Here is a 16,236-nt window from a genome sequence, read left to right as displayed (position 1 = left end):
CATCGCGGATTAGTGCATTGCGGGCCCATGGGCATTGTTGTGGTCAGGATTCCAGGGGTAATGGTGCCAGGCAGGCGTTATCATTATCGGTAATTTCACAGGTAAACAAGAGATCCTGTCTAGGGCGTGGGAAGTGTTTCTTTCTCTAAAAACTGCATAGTAGTCTGGCTTAGACATTCAATTATAATCGCATTTATCCAAAAAACACAGTATAGCTTTTGAAAATAATTTAATAGAATTTATTTTTAACAAAAAATATAATTTCTAGAGGCTATAATTAAGAGTGTATAATTTATGCAAGAAGAGAAAGTATACATTTATATAATTTTTGCACATTTCGATTTGATTTGCATTTCGATTGGACGTCCAGTCCGATCCTTTTTCTAAAACTAAAGCCTAGCTATTTACACAGATCGATACAGATTTCTTGTTCTTATGTGTGTGTGTGGGTGTGTGTGGTTTCCCTTTGGAGTCCTTGTTGCCAAAGGATTGTGCTGCAGCTTGGTGCCATCTGGTGGTCAGAAAAAATGCTATCCAGCAGGGTGTGTGGTGTAGAAGCCTGTGATTTAATCCTCAGAATCCTTTAGACTCAGAAGTAAAAGCTTTCCGCCTGTTGATCCTGCTGTTGCTGCTGGCGTTGCTGCCACTCGTGGGCGATGTTGCTGTTGCCGGCCAGACCGCTGACCCCGCCACTGCCACTGGCGGCAGCGGCCGCCTCCAACTAGAATCATAAGTGCTGGTACTCGCCCATGTCGTACATCGCGGACATGGGCATCGCCCCCATTACGCTGTGCAGGTGCGAGTAGGCCACGGCGGCGGAGAGGGGCGGCATTTGCATTTGGGCAGCGGTTGCCGCCGCACTAACGCCCCCACCGCCTCCTCCTCCGCCACTGCTGCCCTTGCTGGCGGCATTCCCGGTGGCTGGATGTTGCTGATGGGGATGATGTTGCAGGCTCTGGTCGGCTGATAGATGTTGCAATTGCTGTTGGTGCAAGCCGTTGTTGTTGTTGTTGTTGGGGCCGCTACTGCTGCCGGGGGAGTGCTGCTGCTGCTGTTGTTGCTGTTGCTGGGCACTCTGGCCGGGCAGCAGGCTGCCCTCCATTTCCGAATCGCTGGAGGAGTCGAGATGTTGCTTGTCGGTAGAGCCACTGGAAGTAAAGAAAAGGTAAAAATGAGTATCAGTTGGGGTTAATACTTTAATGAAACAAGTTTTTAAAAATAAGGATTAAGAAACCGGAAGTCTAAAAAGTGTTGCCTACTTCAAGGCTTGCATCCGCCATAACCTCAATTCTTTGATTTTCAATCATTTTATTTGTCTTCTACTGGAATTAAGACTAAAAACCATAAATTAAAACCTTAAATACTTGAATCCAAAACCCAAAAATAACGATCTATTTTAATGGATTGCTCGTACAACTGGTGTTTGGTGGCCGCTCGTGTTAAAATTATGACCCCGGGGCCCGGGCATATGCTTTTGGATGTCAGCGTCGTTTGTATTAAAATGTGTCAATTGCTGCAGCTAATTTACTGCTGTCAACACACCCACTCATACACACACACACACACCCCACACTACTTTGTAGAGTGCATAATTTATTTATAAACAAATGACAAATGACAGGCGCAAAGCAATTGCAATTGAAATGAATTCCGGAAGGAAATTGTCTGCTTCTCTCGTTTCTATAAATGGTATCATGTTCGTATTTCTTTCCGAGGTGTTGCCAAAGGACAGAAAGAGTGTGAAAGAAAGAGAGAGGTAGAGAGAGGACTGAGGACTGAGGAGACTCCCCAGAGCATTCCCCGTGTCTGGAGTCTGGAGTCTGATTTCAGTCTCAGAGTTATTCGAGCACGGGGGTGACGTCCCGAAAGTTAAGTAGCTTGACTTTTATTATTTGTGGCTGATTCCATAAATGCCATACGAGATACTGTCCCCTGGGGGGTCTCAGTTCCCCGGTCAAACCCAATTGTTCGAAATTCGAATCACCCGTTAATGGCTAATAGACCGGGCTATAAACAGGGCCTGAAACTCGAGCAATTGCCAAAGACTACAGTAATCCGGCTATCCAGCAATCATCGGCAAAGTGTTAATCTTGTCGCCAATTGCATGGCCAAGCACAATCAGCAATCGGTAATCAGCAGAGCGGCATCGCAGAACCAGTTTCTCGCCAAAAGAATTGATGACAGCAACCAGCAACAGCTCCGAACATGGAACGACATGGAGCCCAGGGAAAGGCGATGGATGGAAGCCCTAACAAAGACTGAATACTCTGATTCGAGGGACTCTGGAGGTCTAGGGTTTAAAGTTTCCTAATTCTTCAGATTAAGAAGCTATAGTTATATATTTGAGATGAGAAGATTTATTAGTTTCTGTCTTAAGATAGTTCTTAGTTAGTCAGAGTATAGTTTAATAGCTCTGTTTATATTATTTCCTTTAAAACCTATGAGCTAGCCTAAGAACCCTTATGAAGTGTATCAAAACAGGCATAAGTCTCGTCCGTGGCAATGCAAAACATTTAAGCGCACACTCGACAAATTTGCGATCAGCATCAGGCACAATGGGGCAATGCCAGGGGCAGGACAGGACAATCTCTTAGCAGGAAGATCCCTCCTTCCAAGTCCCCAAGCTGGAGTTATTTGCTGACTCCACACAGCCCATGCTGCGGCTGGCCAGAGGGCCACATACGGCGATGTCTGGCGAAGCTTAAGCCCAACTAAAGCCCAGCTGTATGATATCGGCAATCATGTAATTGTAGATTATATCCAGCGAGTGGCAGCCACCAACGGCGATGCCTGAACTTGAACTTGCCGCTAGGAAGCGGACAGCGTTTGATGAACGAGTAAGTGAGTTTTGGGATTTTGTGAAACGAGTCCCCGGAACGGGGATCTGTGGACATTAAAGTGACAATCTCTCTCTCTCTTGTTCTAGGCGAAAAATCGATGGCCTAAGCATACACCAAACATGAGAAAAGACCCAAGCCCCGTCCCAGAGCAGAAAAGTGGGGAGCAAACAAAAGGCAGCCGGAGCAGCAGCCGGAGCTGAGTAGAAGGAGGAGGAGCAGCAGCAGCAGCAGCATGTAAACAATGATATCGAATTACCGGCATTTCATAGTTTCTGCCAACACATATACATATATATATATATATTCAGAGACAGACAGACAGCGCCATGCCCTCTTCATCGTACCCATTCCGGTGATTGCACTATAAACACAAATGCTTCACTCTTCGGTTTGGTTTCCCAATAGAGTCCGTCCGGAGGGCCTGGCCGATTGCACGCATCACCGAACGGGAGCAGACCAGATCTGAGAGTCTCAAGGACAATTCGCCATCCACCAGAAGTGAATGTCGCATAAACTTTATGACAAAAATTCAACAGCAACCGCAGAAGAAACATCAGGTTTTGGGTCTTCTGGGTCTCTCGGTGTGTGGTCTCTTTAGGCTTTTCTTCCCATTCCTATATATATTTTTCATTAAAGATTTTTTTTCTTTATTTTTGGGTCTGTGCCCAGTGAGGGGGAATTAATTTTTTACTTGTTTGCTCAATTGATTTTTTCAGGCGAGTCTGTCTTAAGCAGATTCATTAGCTTGGTAATAATGCATGATCGGATTATGTTCGAGTGGAAGGAGGGGCCAGAGGTTCCAAACAAGTTTGTCACGTGAATTGGTTCGATTTTGAAGGTGAATCCTTTAAAAAATATGTAACTATAACTTTTCTCTGCTTCCCATGACATAACTCTTCAGAATTTTCACACGAATTTTACTTAAATAGGGGATCCCTCTATTGGCTTCCAAGGAATTCCGCTGCTAATAAAAATTATAAGCCAATAAATCCTAAAAGAAATAACTAAACCCACAAAAGGCCCAGCTGAGAAGGATACTAAATGAAACCAGCCCAGTCTCTGTCCCTGGTCGCTGGAGATCGGCAGATTGGAGATGGGTCGATCCGGTGATCGAGAGATCAGGAGATCGGGGTGATCGCTGTGGTGAGGCCCGAACCCAACAGGTTGAGTTATCGCATTGCGCGATCGGTACACAAATCTCGGGACGTGTGCTCAGCAGGACACCCAACTAAACGGGCAACGACGATACGTAAGTGGAATCTGAAAAGGTGTTGATCATAAATTATCATTTAATTTACGCATGTGTGTGGCTGTTGTTAATGTTCGTGGCGACCCTCTGACACTCCAAAGCGATTCAACATGGTCGGGGGGGCATCCTCTCTCTTTGGACTTTGGGGTTTACGTTTTTCGTCTAGCCAGTGTCTGCCCTGGGCTTTTGTCTCATTGTCTACAACTATGTAAGATCCCCGAAGATTAACCCAAAGTCACAAAATCCCCTCAGTCCCAGCCTCCAAGCCCTGTCATCGTTTTACGATATTTTATTATCCATCCGTGGAAGGTTCGTGCTGGATGGTGTGGCGTGTGGCGCATTTTATGCTGGCTGGGATTGTTTTGACAGTTTCTTCTTCTTTTTTTTTCATAATTTTGTAGCCTTTTAATTGCCCTGACCGATGGTCATCAGATCCGTGGCCTATCCGAGAAGTGGAGGTCGGGAATCTCCACTTTTTCCCGCTGTGCCTAGCCAAACTTTTATGTAATCCCCTCGAAAATCTTTTCAGCTCTTTAAGAGGCTTAGGTTGTGGGTTTCCCAAGCACCTAACTGAAGCTCTATGGTGGTCAGGTTTTAAAGACTAATTTGAATACTTTTCCAAGAGAGGCTGTCAAGCTGTCCTACTATTTCCACTTGCAAGTGCACTTGCCTCCGGAAAAGCTTCTTCTGGACGAGATCTAATTATTGTCAAGAGAGAGTGTACACTTGACACCCACTCCATCTCCATGCGGAGTATGCTGCCGGAGTGGGGCTGCCACGGATGTCAGATGGAGAGATGCGGATGCCAAGCGCCTGGGCTGCTGCTACCACCAACCGGTCCATCATCACTAACTACATCATTATCAACGCCATCGCCGGAGTGCCGGCGAGGAACGAGGGCATCAGAAGTGGAGGGAATGGAATCGGGAATGGGAAACAATACACAAAAGCAGCAGCGGAGCAGACGAGGGCTAAGGACGGGCAAAAGCGCAAAATACATAATAATAAAAACAGAATATACAATAAAACGAATAAAAATGAATAACGTGCCAGGGAGTGAGAACGAGAGGGAGCTGGGCAGGGAGCAGGGAGCAGGGAAGGTCGGGGCTATGGCGGGGCGAACGAATAAAGAACACACGCACATTTTGTGGTAACCCGATACCCTGGCCAGCTACCCTCCAGCCAACCGTGGCATTCGACGAACGCAAAATGATGAAGACGACCGACCAAGGCGGCGGAGGGAGACGCACACTCACACACACACACACACACACCCAGAGACCCACAAGGCCAGACGATGGGCCAGGGGAGTGGGTTGGACTTGGGACTGGAACTGGAACTCGCTTTGGCACTGGCACTGGAAGTGGAACTGGGACTGGGACTGTGACTGTGGATGGGAGTGGGTCTCGGACTGGGTCGCATCGGTATAGCCGGCTATAATGAAGTATGATGGTGGCTGATGATGGGTTCTCCTTATCAAGAGGAAGAAAAAGGACGAAGGTCTTGGAAGGTAATGGAATTTGGTGAGGGAAGAGAGCACATACATTTTATATGGTTTCTAGATTCCAGGTGATATATAGGGGAGGTTCATCTAAATTTTAAATCTGTAAGAGATCTTGAAACAATTTTATTCTAGAAGGTTTAGAAGGTTTTTATAGTAATATTTAAATATAAGGTAAGGATAAGATACTATGAGGAGGAGATACATCATAACTTTAAGAATTTACAAGATATATAGTACTCCTGCTTCAAACCCTATACCCGTTTAATATAAATAACTTTTCAAGTTATAATATTTATCATATTTCTTCTATGGTGCTTTGGTCAGAGTTTTAAAACTTTTCAACAGATCTTCTAATAAACAATGAAATAGAAAACCAGAATCCAATATCTTAAATTTTGTAATAAATAAACTATCCAGACCTTAGACCTTTTGATCCAAACCCCAGTAGGCATTAAAGCTAGGATCAGAGTTATACATTTTGGGAAGTTAACAAAATTTTCAGTGAAAACGTTAAAAAATGCACAAGACCTGGAATAAGCCGTTCCACAAGCGCAAAGTGGTAACGACTATACCCTAATAGACCTATATATCACTCATATATCGTATATTCATTCCACCGATCAGTGGCGGACAGTTTCCAGGCCGGGAAAGTTGGTCTATTATATGCAACCGCTGGTCGATCACTTCTTCGAGATCTGGATGCAACCCCTGCCCTTCCCCACGCTCCTCAAGTTCGCCTATAGCTGCGGCCTGGTCTTCTTTATCCTTCTACCGATCCTGTATCCGTTGCTCGTCCTTCTGCTATATTATGGCATTTTTCAGTATGTGGGTGAGCGGCATACTGGGGTGGCCATGCCGGAGAACTGGGACCTGTTGGGGGCGGCCGCCAATCTGTGGCACTTTGAGATCACCAACAAGAAGTATCAGCTGTTCGTGACCATGTACATAGATCGCTACCGAGTGATTATAACTGCTATATCTTCGACAGTGGACTACATGCGCATGGCCCTCTGTTTCGTGTTCAGCTAAGTCCGGGCCACATCCACCACATCCACGACATCTACTTGCCGCTGTGGGTCAACGGGTGGTAGGGATTCTAATTTCGTTTTAATTGGAAATTTGAAGGATTACATAAATGATTAAAATATATATTTTTTAAATTATTAGTAACAGTTTTGAGCTATAGGGTTTAAGAAAACTAAGAAAACTAAGAAAACTATTACACTTATAGAGCTAATACCTATAGAGCTTATAGCCTTTAACCTATAGAGTTTAAGGGCAGAGTTATATTGAAGGTTTAACTCTCAAACTATGGAGATATATCTATGATAAAGAATACTCTAGTGCCTCTTACTCTTGGCTCTAAGATATAAAGTTTAAGGGTAGAGTTATAGGGAAGGTTATAGATTCTCAAACTCTAGAGATATATCATACTCCACTGTCTCATATCTAGTGCCAGAGAATATAATTTGATTTGAACTTTTGTGGAAATAAAAAATTATTAAAAGATATACATTTTTGATTCATAAGTCTTAAGGAGTATAGGGTTTCCCCTAGATGTCCCATAGCCAGCTACCTGGAACCTAGCAAGGTAGTGCCTATTCAAACAATAACCACTTTGGCAGTGGCTGGGCTGTTCAAAGTGCCGCTTTAGATTCGGATTTGGCGCCGTTGTGGTTTGCTGACTGCCACAAAGCTGCATGTGGAACATAGATACTCACACACACTACCAGACAAAGACTGCACATGCAAAAGGAAAAAAGAAGAGGAGGCAAAAAAAAAACACACACACAATATGAAAAAGTTAAAGTAGCAGCAAACTGAGTTGCTCATCGAGGCAACAGCCATAAACATATATCAAGTTACCTCCAACAACAACAAGAACAACAAAAGGAGCAGCAGGAGGGGGGGAATAGTGGGGTAGGGGCTGGGGCAGGGGGGACCTACGCAGTGTAATTGTGTGTGTATCTGTAAGATACAACCTATGTGTGAGTGCGCCTTGCGGTTGCCACGGCATCCAATTTATAATATTTTTTGCCATTTTTTATTTGCATTTTTATTATGACAATTTCTCGCTGCCCGGCCCGATGTGGGGGAGCTGGTATCCGTAAGTGATATACCATTTAGTATAATGGTACTAACCTGGCGAAAGTTGGCAATAGTTGGGCCCAAAAATAATGATAGTTATCAGGGGAACTCGGAGAACTCGGGAAACTCAAACCTTTCAAGCCTACATACTTCAAAAATATCCATCTCGCATTCTCAACTGTTTGCACTTCACATGACTTCTAACAGCAACCGAAGGACAAACAAAAGGATGTTTAATATTTAAGAAAAGATGAAGAAAACAGAGGAACTCCATATCAGCGATCGAGGATCTCCTCGAGGAAGAGGAAATGTCCAAATGCTTGAAACTATTTGCTTTGGCGGAAATGCAGATGTTCAGGACCAAAAGAAAAAAAAAGGGTCCTTAGGGTTTTTAATTAGTGTCGTGGCGGGGCCTGAAAGACATATGCCGGGAATATGCATATATACCACAAAGTACCAAAAAGTAAACATCAACAAATCATATAAAAATAAAATAATATCTGGCTATAAATAAGAAATATTTTGGAATTTGGGACAACATGTTAATGACTTTGTCAGCGCGAATCTTTCACTCTCCACCAGAGCTCTGGGTGTGCCAGTTTTTGGATCGTCCTTGGCACTAATTAGCCACCACCACCCCCTCACCGCCCACATCCAACGACCTTGAAAGTAAATGTCGTCAGCTTTTGTAATTGAAAATTTAAATGCCAATTAATATAGTATAATTTTCCATTGCAGACTATAAATATCACGACTTGCAGAGAAAGAAATATCATTTTTTTGGAATATAAAGTGGTACTCACTCTTTGTGTTCGGCAGCTCGATCCCTTTGCCGGCGATTCTTGAACCAATTAGATACCTGTAATATCATAAAAATAAACCTTAAAAACATTCATAGCATAGCATAGAATACTATTTGCAACATATTCTTGGGGCTGTTCCTCTGCCATGATTAATGAGTTGCAATTAACATGTGGAAGATGTGTGGCATTTGTGAGGAATTGCATTTGAAATTTGTCAAAAGATGCGTTTGACATTTTTGGTTTTTGGTTTTCAGTTTTCGGTTTGCTGTTGTTTTTGGCAACCGAACCATAGACCAAAAATTTGACTCACCTGCGTGGTGGTCAGTCCTGTGGCCTCGGCCAGATCGCGTTTCTCTCTCGGCGATGGATATGGATTGTGCGAGTACCAGTCTCTCAATACCGAGCGGGATTTCTCCTAAAAAGGGGTAATTATATTCATTAATTGGTTGGGAAGATAAGTATTGTTACTTTAAAAGGTAAAAACTAAAGAGTAAAGCAGTTAAATCTATAGATAAACTCTAATATCTATCAAAACTACCTACAATTTTATTAAAAACATCTATTTTTTCAACTCTAGATGGCATAAGAATAAGCTGTATCTTTGCAATCTTAAGAACTCTAAGAAGAGATCTATAAGAACTAAAATAAGAGCCTCTTAACCACTATTTGACTATCTGAAAAAGTAGATAATCATAATACTATGCTTAATATTCATTTTACAGATACTATCTACACTATTTTTTCGAAGGAAGTAAGTTTAATCTTTGAAATCTTAAGAACTCCTGGAATAGATCTTTAAGAACTGGAGTCATAGCCTTTTAACAACTATCTAACTGTCTAAAAAAGTGGATAATAATAATACTTGTTTAAAAAAGGCATTATAATCACTTTATACTAAAGTTTAATCTTTGAAATCTTAAGAACTCTTAGAATAGATCTCTAAGAACTGGAATCATAACCCCTTAAAAACTATCAAACTCTCTAAACAACTAACTACCAATACTACCAGGCAAAAATGCCTTATATTCACTTTAAACACAGTAGATACTATCTATTCACATTTAGCAACCTGAATTGGTTAAGTAAGCAATGGATTTCCTGAGGCGTTACCCTTGTCCCTGTCCCTGAATCGGGCAGGTCACCGCTGAAGTAATCAGACAGGCAGGCGAACGGACAGTTGTACGATTTCCCGCTTGCCACAATTAAAATGAAAAGTGCGGCCCAGGACGAGGACGAACCAAGGCCCAGCTGCAGTACTCCTTACCTTAAAACAGTAGCTCGTCTCCTCGCCATCCCAGATGGTGCGGGGCAATGGAAATTTACGGCGAACACGATATTTGCCAACAGCACCCAAGGGTCTTCCGCGCAGTTTTTCGGCTTCCACGTAATGCGCTACAACCAGGACAGAATGAAATTCAGTGTTTTTTTTTTTGTATTTTATTTTTGTTTTGTTGTTTTTGGGGTTAGAGTGGAGTTGGAGGAGAGGAGCTGGAGCTGGAGCTGGAGGAGTCTCACCTTTCAACCACAGAGCCTGCAGCTTGGCGTGATTTTGGGCCGAGAAGTGATGGTGCTCGAGGAGGCGGTAGAGCTCCTTGTACTGGCCCCGATGGAATGCAACGACCGCCTTGGCCTTCAGCACGGACTCGTTCAGTTGCAGCTTATCACATTGTGGCAGCGACCAGAGGAAGCGGCCCAGTCTTTCAATATTCCCGGCCTGCTGCAGTACCTGAGGAGATGGAGGTTGAGGTTTAGGATTGATTTGGAAGATCTGGAATCGGGAATAGAGATTCCAATACTTACCTCACAGACGCAGGCCACCTGCTCCTGGGTGAATCCAAAGCTGGGCAGGTTCTCCCTGCCACCGGAGCCACCTCCGCCGGCCACTCCACCGCCCCCACTGCCATTGCTGCCACTGTTCAGGTGGAGGCCACCGCCGCCTCCACCGTTGTGCGTCATGATGTCCAGGATGCTGCTGTTGTTGTTGTTGCTGGTGGCGCTGTTATTGTTGTTGTTGTTGAGCAGCGCCACCGATCCACTGAGCCCCGTCGGACTGTAGGGGGGCGTGTGGCGGGCGGTGAGGACAGCGGCGGCATTAGCGGCCGCCAAGTCGTAGAAGTCAGTGGCGGGATGTTGAAGCATTTTGTGCGGGAGTTGCAGTTTCTAGAGGAGCTCCTTCTCGGCGAAGGCGTCTGTTTATTTTTATTTTTTAATTTAACAATTGTGTGCTATATTTCTTAAAACTAAATCAAGTTTTTGTTTAGGTTCTTTGGTAATTTGAGCGCTGGAAAGAAAAAAATAATAAAATAGAGTTAGAATATGGGGAATACTATATAGTAGTCTTAGGTTTAGACTTTAAACTCTTAGTTTTAGTGTCTTAAGATTTATGATAACTATTTCCTTAGGAAGACCTCCTTAATTATCATAAAAAATTAAGACTTAACACTTTGTCAGCCTTTTAGGGAAAACATGGTTATTTTTTAGCATAAATGGACGAGTTTGGAAAGAGAACTAATTGAATAATTTATGTCTTCAGAACTGGAATCAGAACATCTTAACCACTATCTATCAGTCTAAAAAACTGGCTAATAATAGTATTAGGATAGTTTACTTTCTCCAGGTTAGAAGGAAACTTTTGGTTCTATGATTGTCCATTTCAAGGACCTATTAGTCAGAGGGCTAAGATTTTAATGAAATTTTTCATAATTTTAAACCAATGTTTATTTGTTTAAATAGTAACCTGGAATACTCACTAATTATGCCACCTAATTACCCTAAAAAAAGACTATCGATCGCCTCAATTATCGATCCAATTAGAGGCAAGATTTCTCATCTTTTTATTGGCCATTCGGACTAATATTGTAGCAACACTAATTGACACTCATAGAGCCGCGGCCATTGGCAATGGAATATGAAATCATAGTCTCCGATCGCATTTGCACAAATGTTAAACAAAACAAGCGCGTCTGCTTTGATTTCCCCCACTTATGGGCTGTTTTTGGAAATCAGAAATTAAGAATTTTAGAAATCAGAAATCCCAAAAATCGAAATCAAAACACAAAACCTCGAAGCCCCGAGGCGACCCCATGTTGTCAAATATGATTAGCTTGGGGCCTAGAGCACAATTATGGATGTTCGATTATCGGAAATATTATTTGGCTAACGCTATAGGGTATTATAGCCTATATCCCCCCCCTAACCAGCTCCCAAACCGACAGATCTCTTACAAAAATAAACTCTTTACACAATATACGAGTGTATAGTGCGCGTGGTGTTTCGGTTTTTTCTCTGATTTCAAATTTCTGTATTCGGGTTCTAGGAATATTTCTAAAATTACCGTCCCGTCGGGCGACAAGACCCCTTAGTCGGGGGAGCGACTGAGACGAGGCGAGTGAGGAAGTGAGTTAGCAAGTGTATCCCCCAGATAGAATATCTCGAATGCATTTTATAGATATTTTAGGTATTTGTTTTTCTTTTTGTATGTTTTTTGTGTGTTTGATATTTGCAATCGATCTTGGATGTTGGCCCCCGAGTGTCCAGATAAACTGATATAGATACACATAGAGATAGACCCCCTCCCACCCTGAGAAATACTCACATATCGAGTCAAGATATTCTTGGATCTGTTTTCAGTTTCAGTTGGCGTGTATATACGATGCGATGCGATGCGAGCCAGATTATATATACAAAACAGCAAGAAAATAGAGATTTCGTTTTGGCTGCTGTAACGAAAATACCAACGCCAAGTTGGCTGCTCTTGAGTCATCGGCCTAGGTTATAGTCCCCACCTCCCAGCACCTCCTGTGCTCCCCCGCAGCCAGCTCTTCTGTAGATTTCTTTTCATTTCTTCATTTCTTCTGGTGGGGATTCTCGGTTTTCTCCGATTGTGGCTTGTATGTGCTGTATGTTTCTTGGCCCGTTTCATGTTTGACGCAAGTAAACAAGCAAATTGCGAACGTGAAACGAAATACGCTATATATTTTCAATTTGTTTTGTCTAAAGAGCTTGCTTATAAGTGGACTGCACTCGATATATACGTAGGAGCACGAGAGTCCATACGGATGGCTGATGGAATTGAAGACTAAACTGGAATAGAGGCCTATAGATACCAGCATTTATGACTCTGAACCGTTGTCCTCCTCCTCCTCCTCATCCCAAATACTAAAACTATCTATTCACCTTAAAAACCAGCAGCTACGGCAGCCAGCTCCAAGATACTGTATCTGATGCCCTATCTTCTGGCTGCTTCCCAATTTATTCCCCTCCCATAGAACCATGATTTCTTATCGGCCCGGAGTGTTGGCCTGACTTTTGTGGCTTTCGAATAAAATTAATTTAATTTATTTAACAAATTTTGTAATTTATTTCCAGTGTCTTGTTATCTATCGGATTCTGTTTCTCTGCTCCGTTGTTTATACTGACTTTTATAAGGTTTTAATGTGAGTGTTATTGTCCAAGTTGAAAGGGGACACCTCGCCAGACACCCATCAGATGCCACGAGAGTCTATTGGGTTGTTAATCAAATGGAATTGTTGCTGCCGCGGCTGCAGGCCACTGCCTAATTAGTTTGTAATCAAAATCGACTCACAATCAACTGTTTCTGGGTTACCAGCTGAGGAATGTCAGCGAAGATCATCAAAGAACTTATATGTCCAATCCGGATGTTACCCACTCTGAGCTCCCCGAGCTCTGTAAGCCAAGTACTTAGTCCAAGTTTTTGGTAAATCATTACGAACCAGAGGTACGACTGTTTTCTGCGGCCAATATCGGAAATCATCTGCTCCGGGGTCTGTGTTTATGCAATGTAATCGACTGGGGAGAGCACTGTGCCAAGCAACCTGTTGTGGCAGCCAGCCCCCGTTCCGGGTAAACTCGACCACAGCGGGATTAGTAAGCGAGGCCTGTGTATGTGGCCAAAAGTGGCCAAGTGGCCAAGTGGCCAAGACAATTGCGATATCTTCGAGATGGCCGATGGACGACAGCTTATGAGCTGGCCAAGTTCTTATTTTTAACATTTTCTGTTTAATTGCCGCGCAAAGTCGAGGAACGCACTAAGAAGTCGAATAGAACGCGCCCCGTAATGAATGAAATTTGTCAATTTAATGGGTTGCACACATGTATCTTTGTATCTCTGTATCGCAGTATCGCAGCTGTATCTCGGGGATCTCAGCGGGCATCTTCTGCTAGGCCGCCCAGCCATGCTACTTGTCGCATTTCTGCGCTACATTTACCGAAAGTTTTGAATGAAACTCAAATGATTTTATACAAAGTCTCATCATCCTCCTCCTCCTGCTGCGAATTACGGCGGATTTTGTACGGCAATGCGTAAAATGATCAAAGCTAGTGCTGCCACAGACCCGTAACTGCATCTGTTTTTGGCCGAATCTCTGGCAATGGAATGCGTGGACCAGCTATTACTATATTTTCTGCAGGATATAAGTCATAATCCGATAAAGCTGAATATTCCCACAAATAGCCAGCCACATCTGTTCCATCTCGCCACTCAATTAATCATACGATCTCTGACGACAAACACGCGCTGGCCCCAAAAATCATTAAAGACTTTTCGATTCGATAATTCTTATTTTCGGGAGCAGGCACCCACGCCGAAAAGTATCTCAGCCGGAGAAGATACGCTTCTTCCCCGCGATAAGTTAATAATTTTTCTTTTAAATTTCCATCAGAAATTCGGTTGATAAAGCGAAATGCCTTTAAAAATAAACACTCGGCCGGCAAACTCGAGCTGCGCGTGAACATTTTGGTAATGAATGAATGACAACTGGAAATTGGCCTTCTTTCAGCTCGTGCATCCCATAGATTCCCGGGGATAGTATCTAAATAATAATAAGTTAGTGATGATAGAGTATCTATCAATTTCTTTGCAAAGTCTTGATGTTACAGATCTTTACAGTAGTCTCTCAAAATACATCTCAATTTATATCTTTGGAAAAATGCACTTTGGCATTTAATTTCTTCATAAATATTGCCAAATATCTGGTTCTTTTTCAGATACTTTGACAAACTAAACCATTGAATAAGTAATATACTTATTAGGAATGAAATTTCTTGTAGAATCTTTAAGAAAGAGCCTCTAATTCTTATACTTCTATACCCTTTCATGACTTAAATCCCAAACAAACTTCAAGTTCTTCAAACTTGCCGTCGGCAACTTGAATCTCGAAAGAAACTCAATCTAGGGCTCACCTGTATTTTGATTATTTATTGATGATACGTATCCGTGTTTGTTCTTGTTTGTTATTCTTTAGTCCGGCTTTGTGCATTTGTTTCTTTTATTTTTTATTGTATATCCACAATTGTTAGAACTGACCAAGCAGACTATATAATAATTGCCAATGGGGGCACCTTTTTCCCGGTTCGTATTTATATTATTTTTTCAAAACTTTTTTCAAATCGAAGCCATGTGCCTCTCGATCACCCACACATTCACTCACACACACACGAACTACACCCAGTCCACGTTGAAGCTTTCCTGGGCACACATTCTTCATACGCACTGTGTTAACACGTGTTGCAAATTATTTTTTCGTTAAAACTTTTCGCTATTCATCCGCGACTCGAACAAATTGCCCAACACAGATGCAATTATAATAAATGCGGGCCAGAGCCAGAGCTGACACAGTGCCAACTAAAAAAATGGCCGCCAAGGATTAATCAGATAAACTACTACTCTTTTTTATTTCTTATTTTTTTTATGCCTATTTTCCGGTGTGCGTGGTGTGCGTTTTGTTTTCATTCATCGGGAAATTAATTTTAAACTTTGTGCGCGAGACGTCGGAAGGCCGCCGGATCGGATCGGATCGGATCCGGATCGCAAAGAGCTAACAGTATCGAACCGCACGCGACGGAATCTCAAAAACAAATGAGAACTGTCCGGTTCTCTGGTTGCCTTCAACCCGATACGGAGCTCATGTGCGACGCACACCACGGAACACAGCCAGAACGGAAAATGGTTGGTCGTCGCCGGTGTGCCGCCGCCAGAGCGGGATGGCCGAAGTATCTGTGTGCGCGTGTATCTGTGTGCGAAGTATCTGTGTGTAAGAGAGAGTGTAATGAGGGTGGGATAGGACGTTTTTGCCAACTGAGAGGAGGCTACAGTCGAGGCAGAATCGGAAGGTATTAGGTTCTGGACAAAAAATGATCTTCCAAGAACTAATTATTTATTATTTATACAATTCTATGTACATTTTGTTTTAATTCATTTAAATAAATAAAATATTAGAATATATTTGAGTAAGGAGTTCCAAAATAGAAACAATTTCCCCCAGAAATCATACAAAGCTTGGCCCACGGGTGGTATGATAAATGTAATTTGAAGGTATAAAAACTTTTTGAATCTTTGCAATACAATTAATTTATTTTACTCACAATATGTTTTACACTTTATAAAAATTAAACCACAATTTTCTCACTTTTGAAGCCCTTTTGAATCATAAATATACGCTGTTAGCCTGGAAGATAATTCTTACCACGACTGTGCCGCTCTCTTTGGTCGACATTCGTATCTTCTCTTTGGTTTCGTCAGTGGCAGTGATCGTTTTGAAACACTGTTCGAGAGTTGGGTAAACAGGTTGGCTGGGAAAACGCCTCCCCCGTGTTACCTGTTTCCACTACACTCGCACCCACACACAAACACACCGATACGCACGCACACACACTACCCTGGAGGAACAGCAAGCCGCTGATTGGTCAACTGGGAATCGCCAGCCAGCGAACCGGCATGCGCACTGGCCGCCA

The 16,236-nt window shown here is 42.8% G+C and overlaps 2 protein-coding genes across 3 annotated transcripts; one reads left to right on the top strand and one right to left on the bottom strand.

Annotated features, from left to right (window-relative positions):
* Window positions 1-214: 214 nt before the first annotated feature.
* Window positions 215-15,443, bottom strand: LOC6495799 (protein sine oculis). Its single transcript, XM_001959575.4, has 7 exons — window positions 14,686-15,443; window positions 10,285-10,765; window positions 10,000-10,210; window positions 9,749-9,876; window positions 8,795-8,899; window positions 8,485-8,540; window positions 215-1,148 (listed from the first exon to the last, which is right to left on the bottom strand). The coding sequence occupies exons 2-7, from the start codon at window positions 10,621-10,623 to the stop codon at window positions 728-730; spliced, it is 1,260 nt and encodes a 419-aa protein (XP_001959611.1). The 5' UTR covers window positions 10,624-10,765; window positions 14,686-15,443; the 3' UTR covers window positions 215-727.
* On the top strand, window positions 6,033-6,756 carry LOC6494813. Of its 2 annotated transcripts, XM_001959576.4 has the most exons (3): window positions 6,033-6,152; window positions 6,218-6,522; window positions 6,582-6,756. In XM_001959576.4, exons 1-3 carry the CDS (start codon window positions 6,111-6,113, stop codon window positions 6,682-6,684), a joined length of 450 nt encoding a protein of 149 aa, XP_001959612.2. In that variant the 5' UTR covers window positions 6,033-6,110; the 3' UTR covers window positions 6,685-6,756. The 2 variants fall into 2 exon arrangements, with proteins under 2 accessions (XP_001959612.2, XP_044571258.1); XM_044715323.1 differs by having other exon boundaries at window positions 6,218-6,756.
* Window positions 15,444-16,236: the final 793 nt, after the last annotated feature.

Source organism: Drosophila ananassae, chromosome 3L (assembly GCF_017639315.1).
Source record: "Drosophila ananassae strain 14024-0371.13 chromosome 3L, ASM1763931v2, whole genome shotgun sequence".
In the NCBI taxonomy this organism is placed as follows: Eukaryota; Metazoa; Arthropoda; class Insecta; order Diptera; family Drosophilidae; genus Drosophila; species Drosophila ananassae.
The sequence above is the reverse complement of the archived record's forward strand: the minus strand, read 5'-3'. Positions and strand labels throughout refer to the sequence as shown.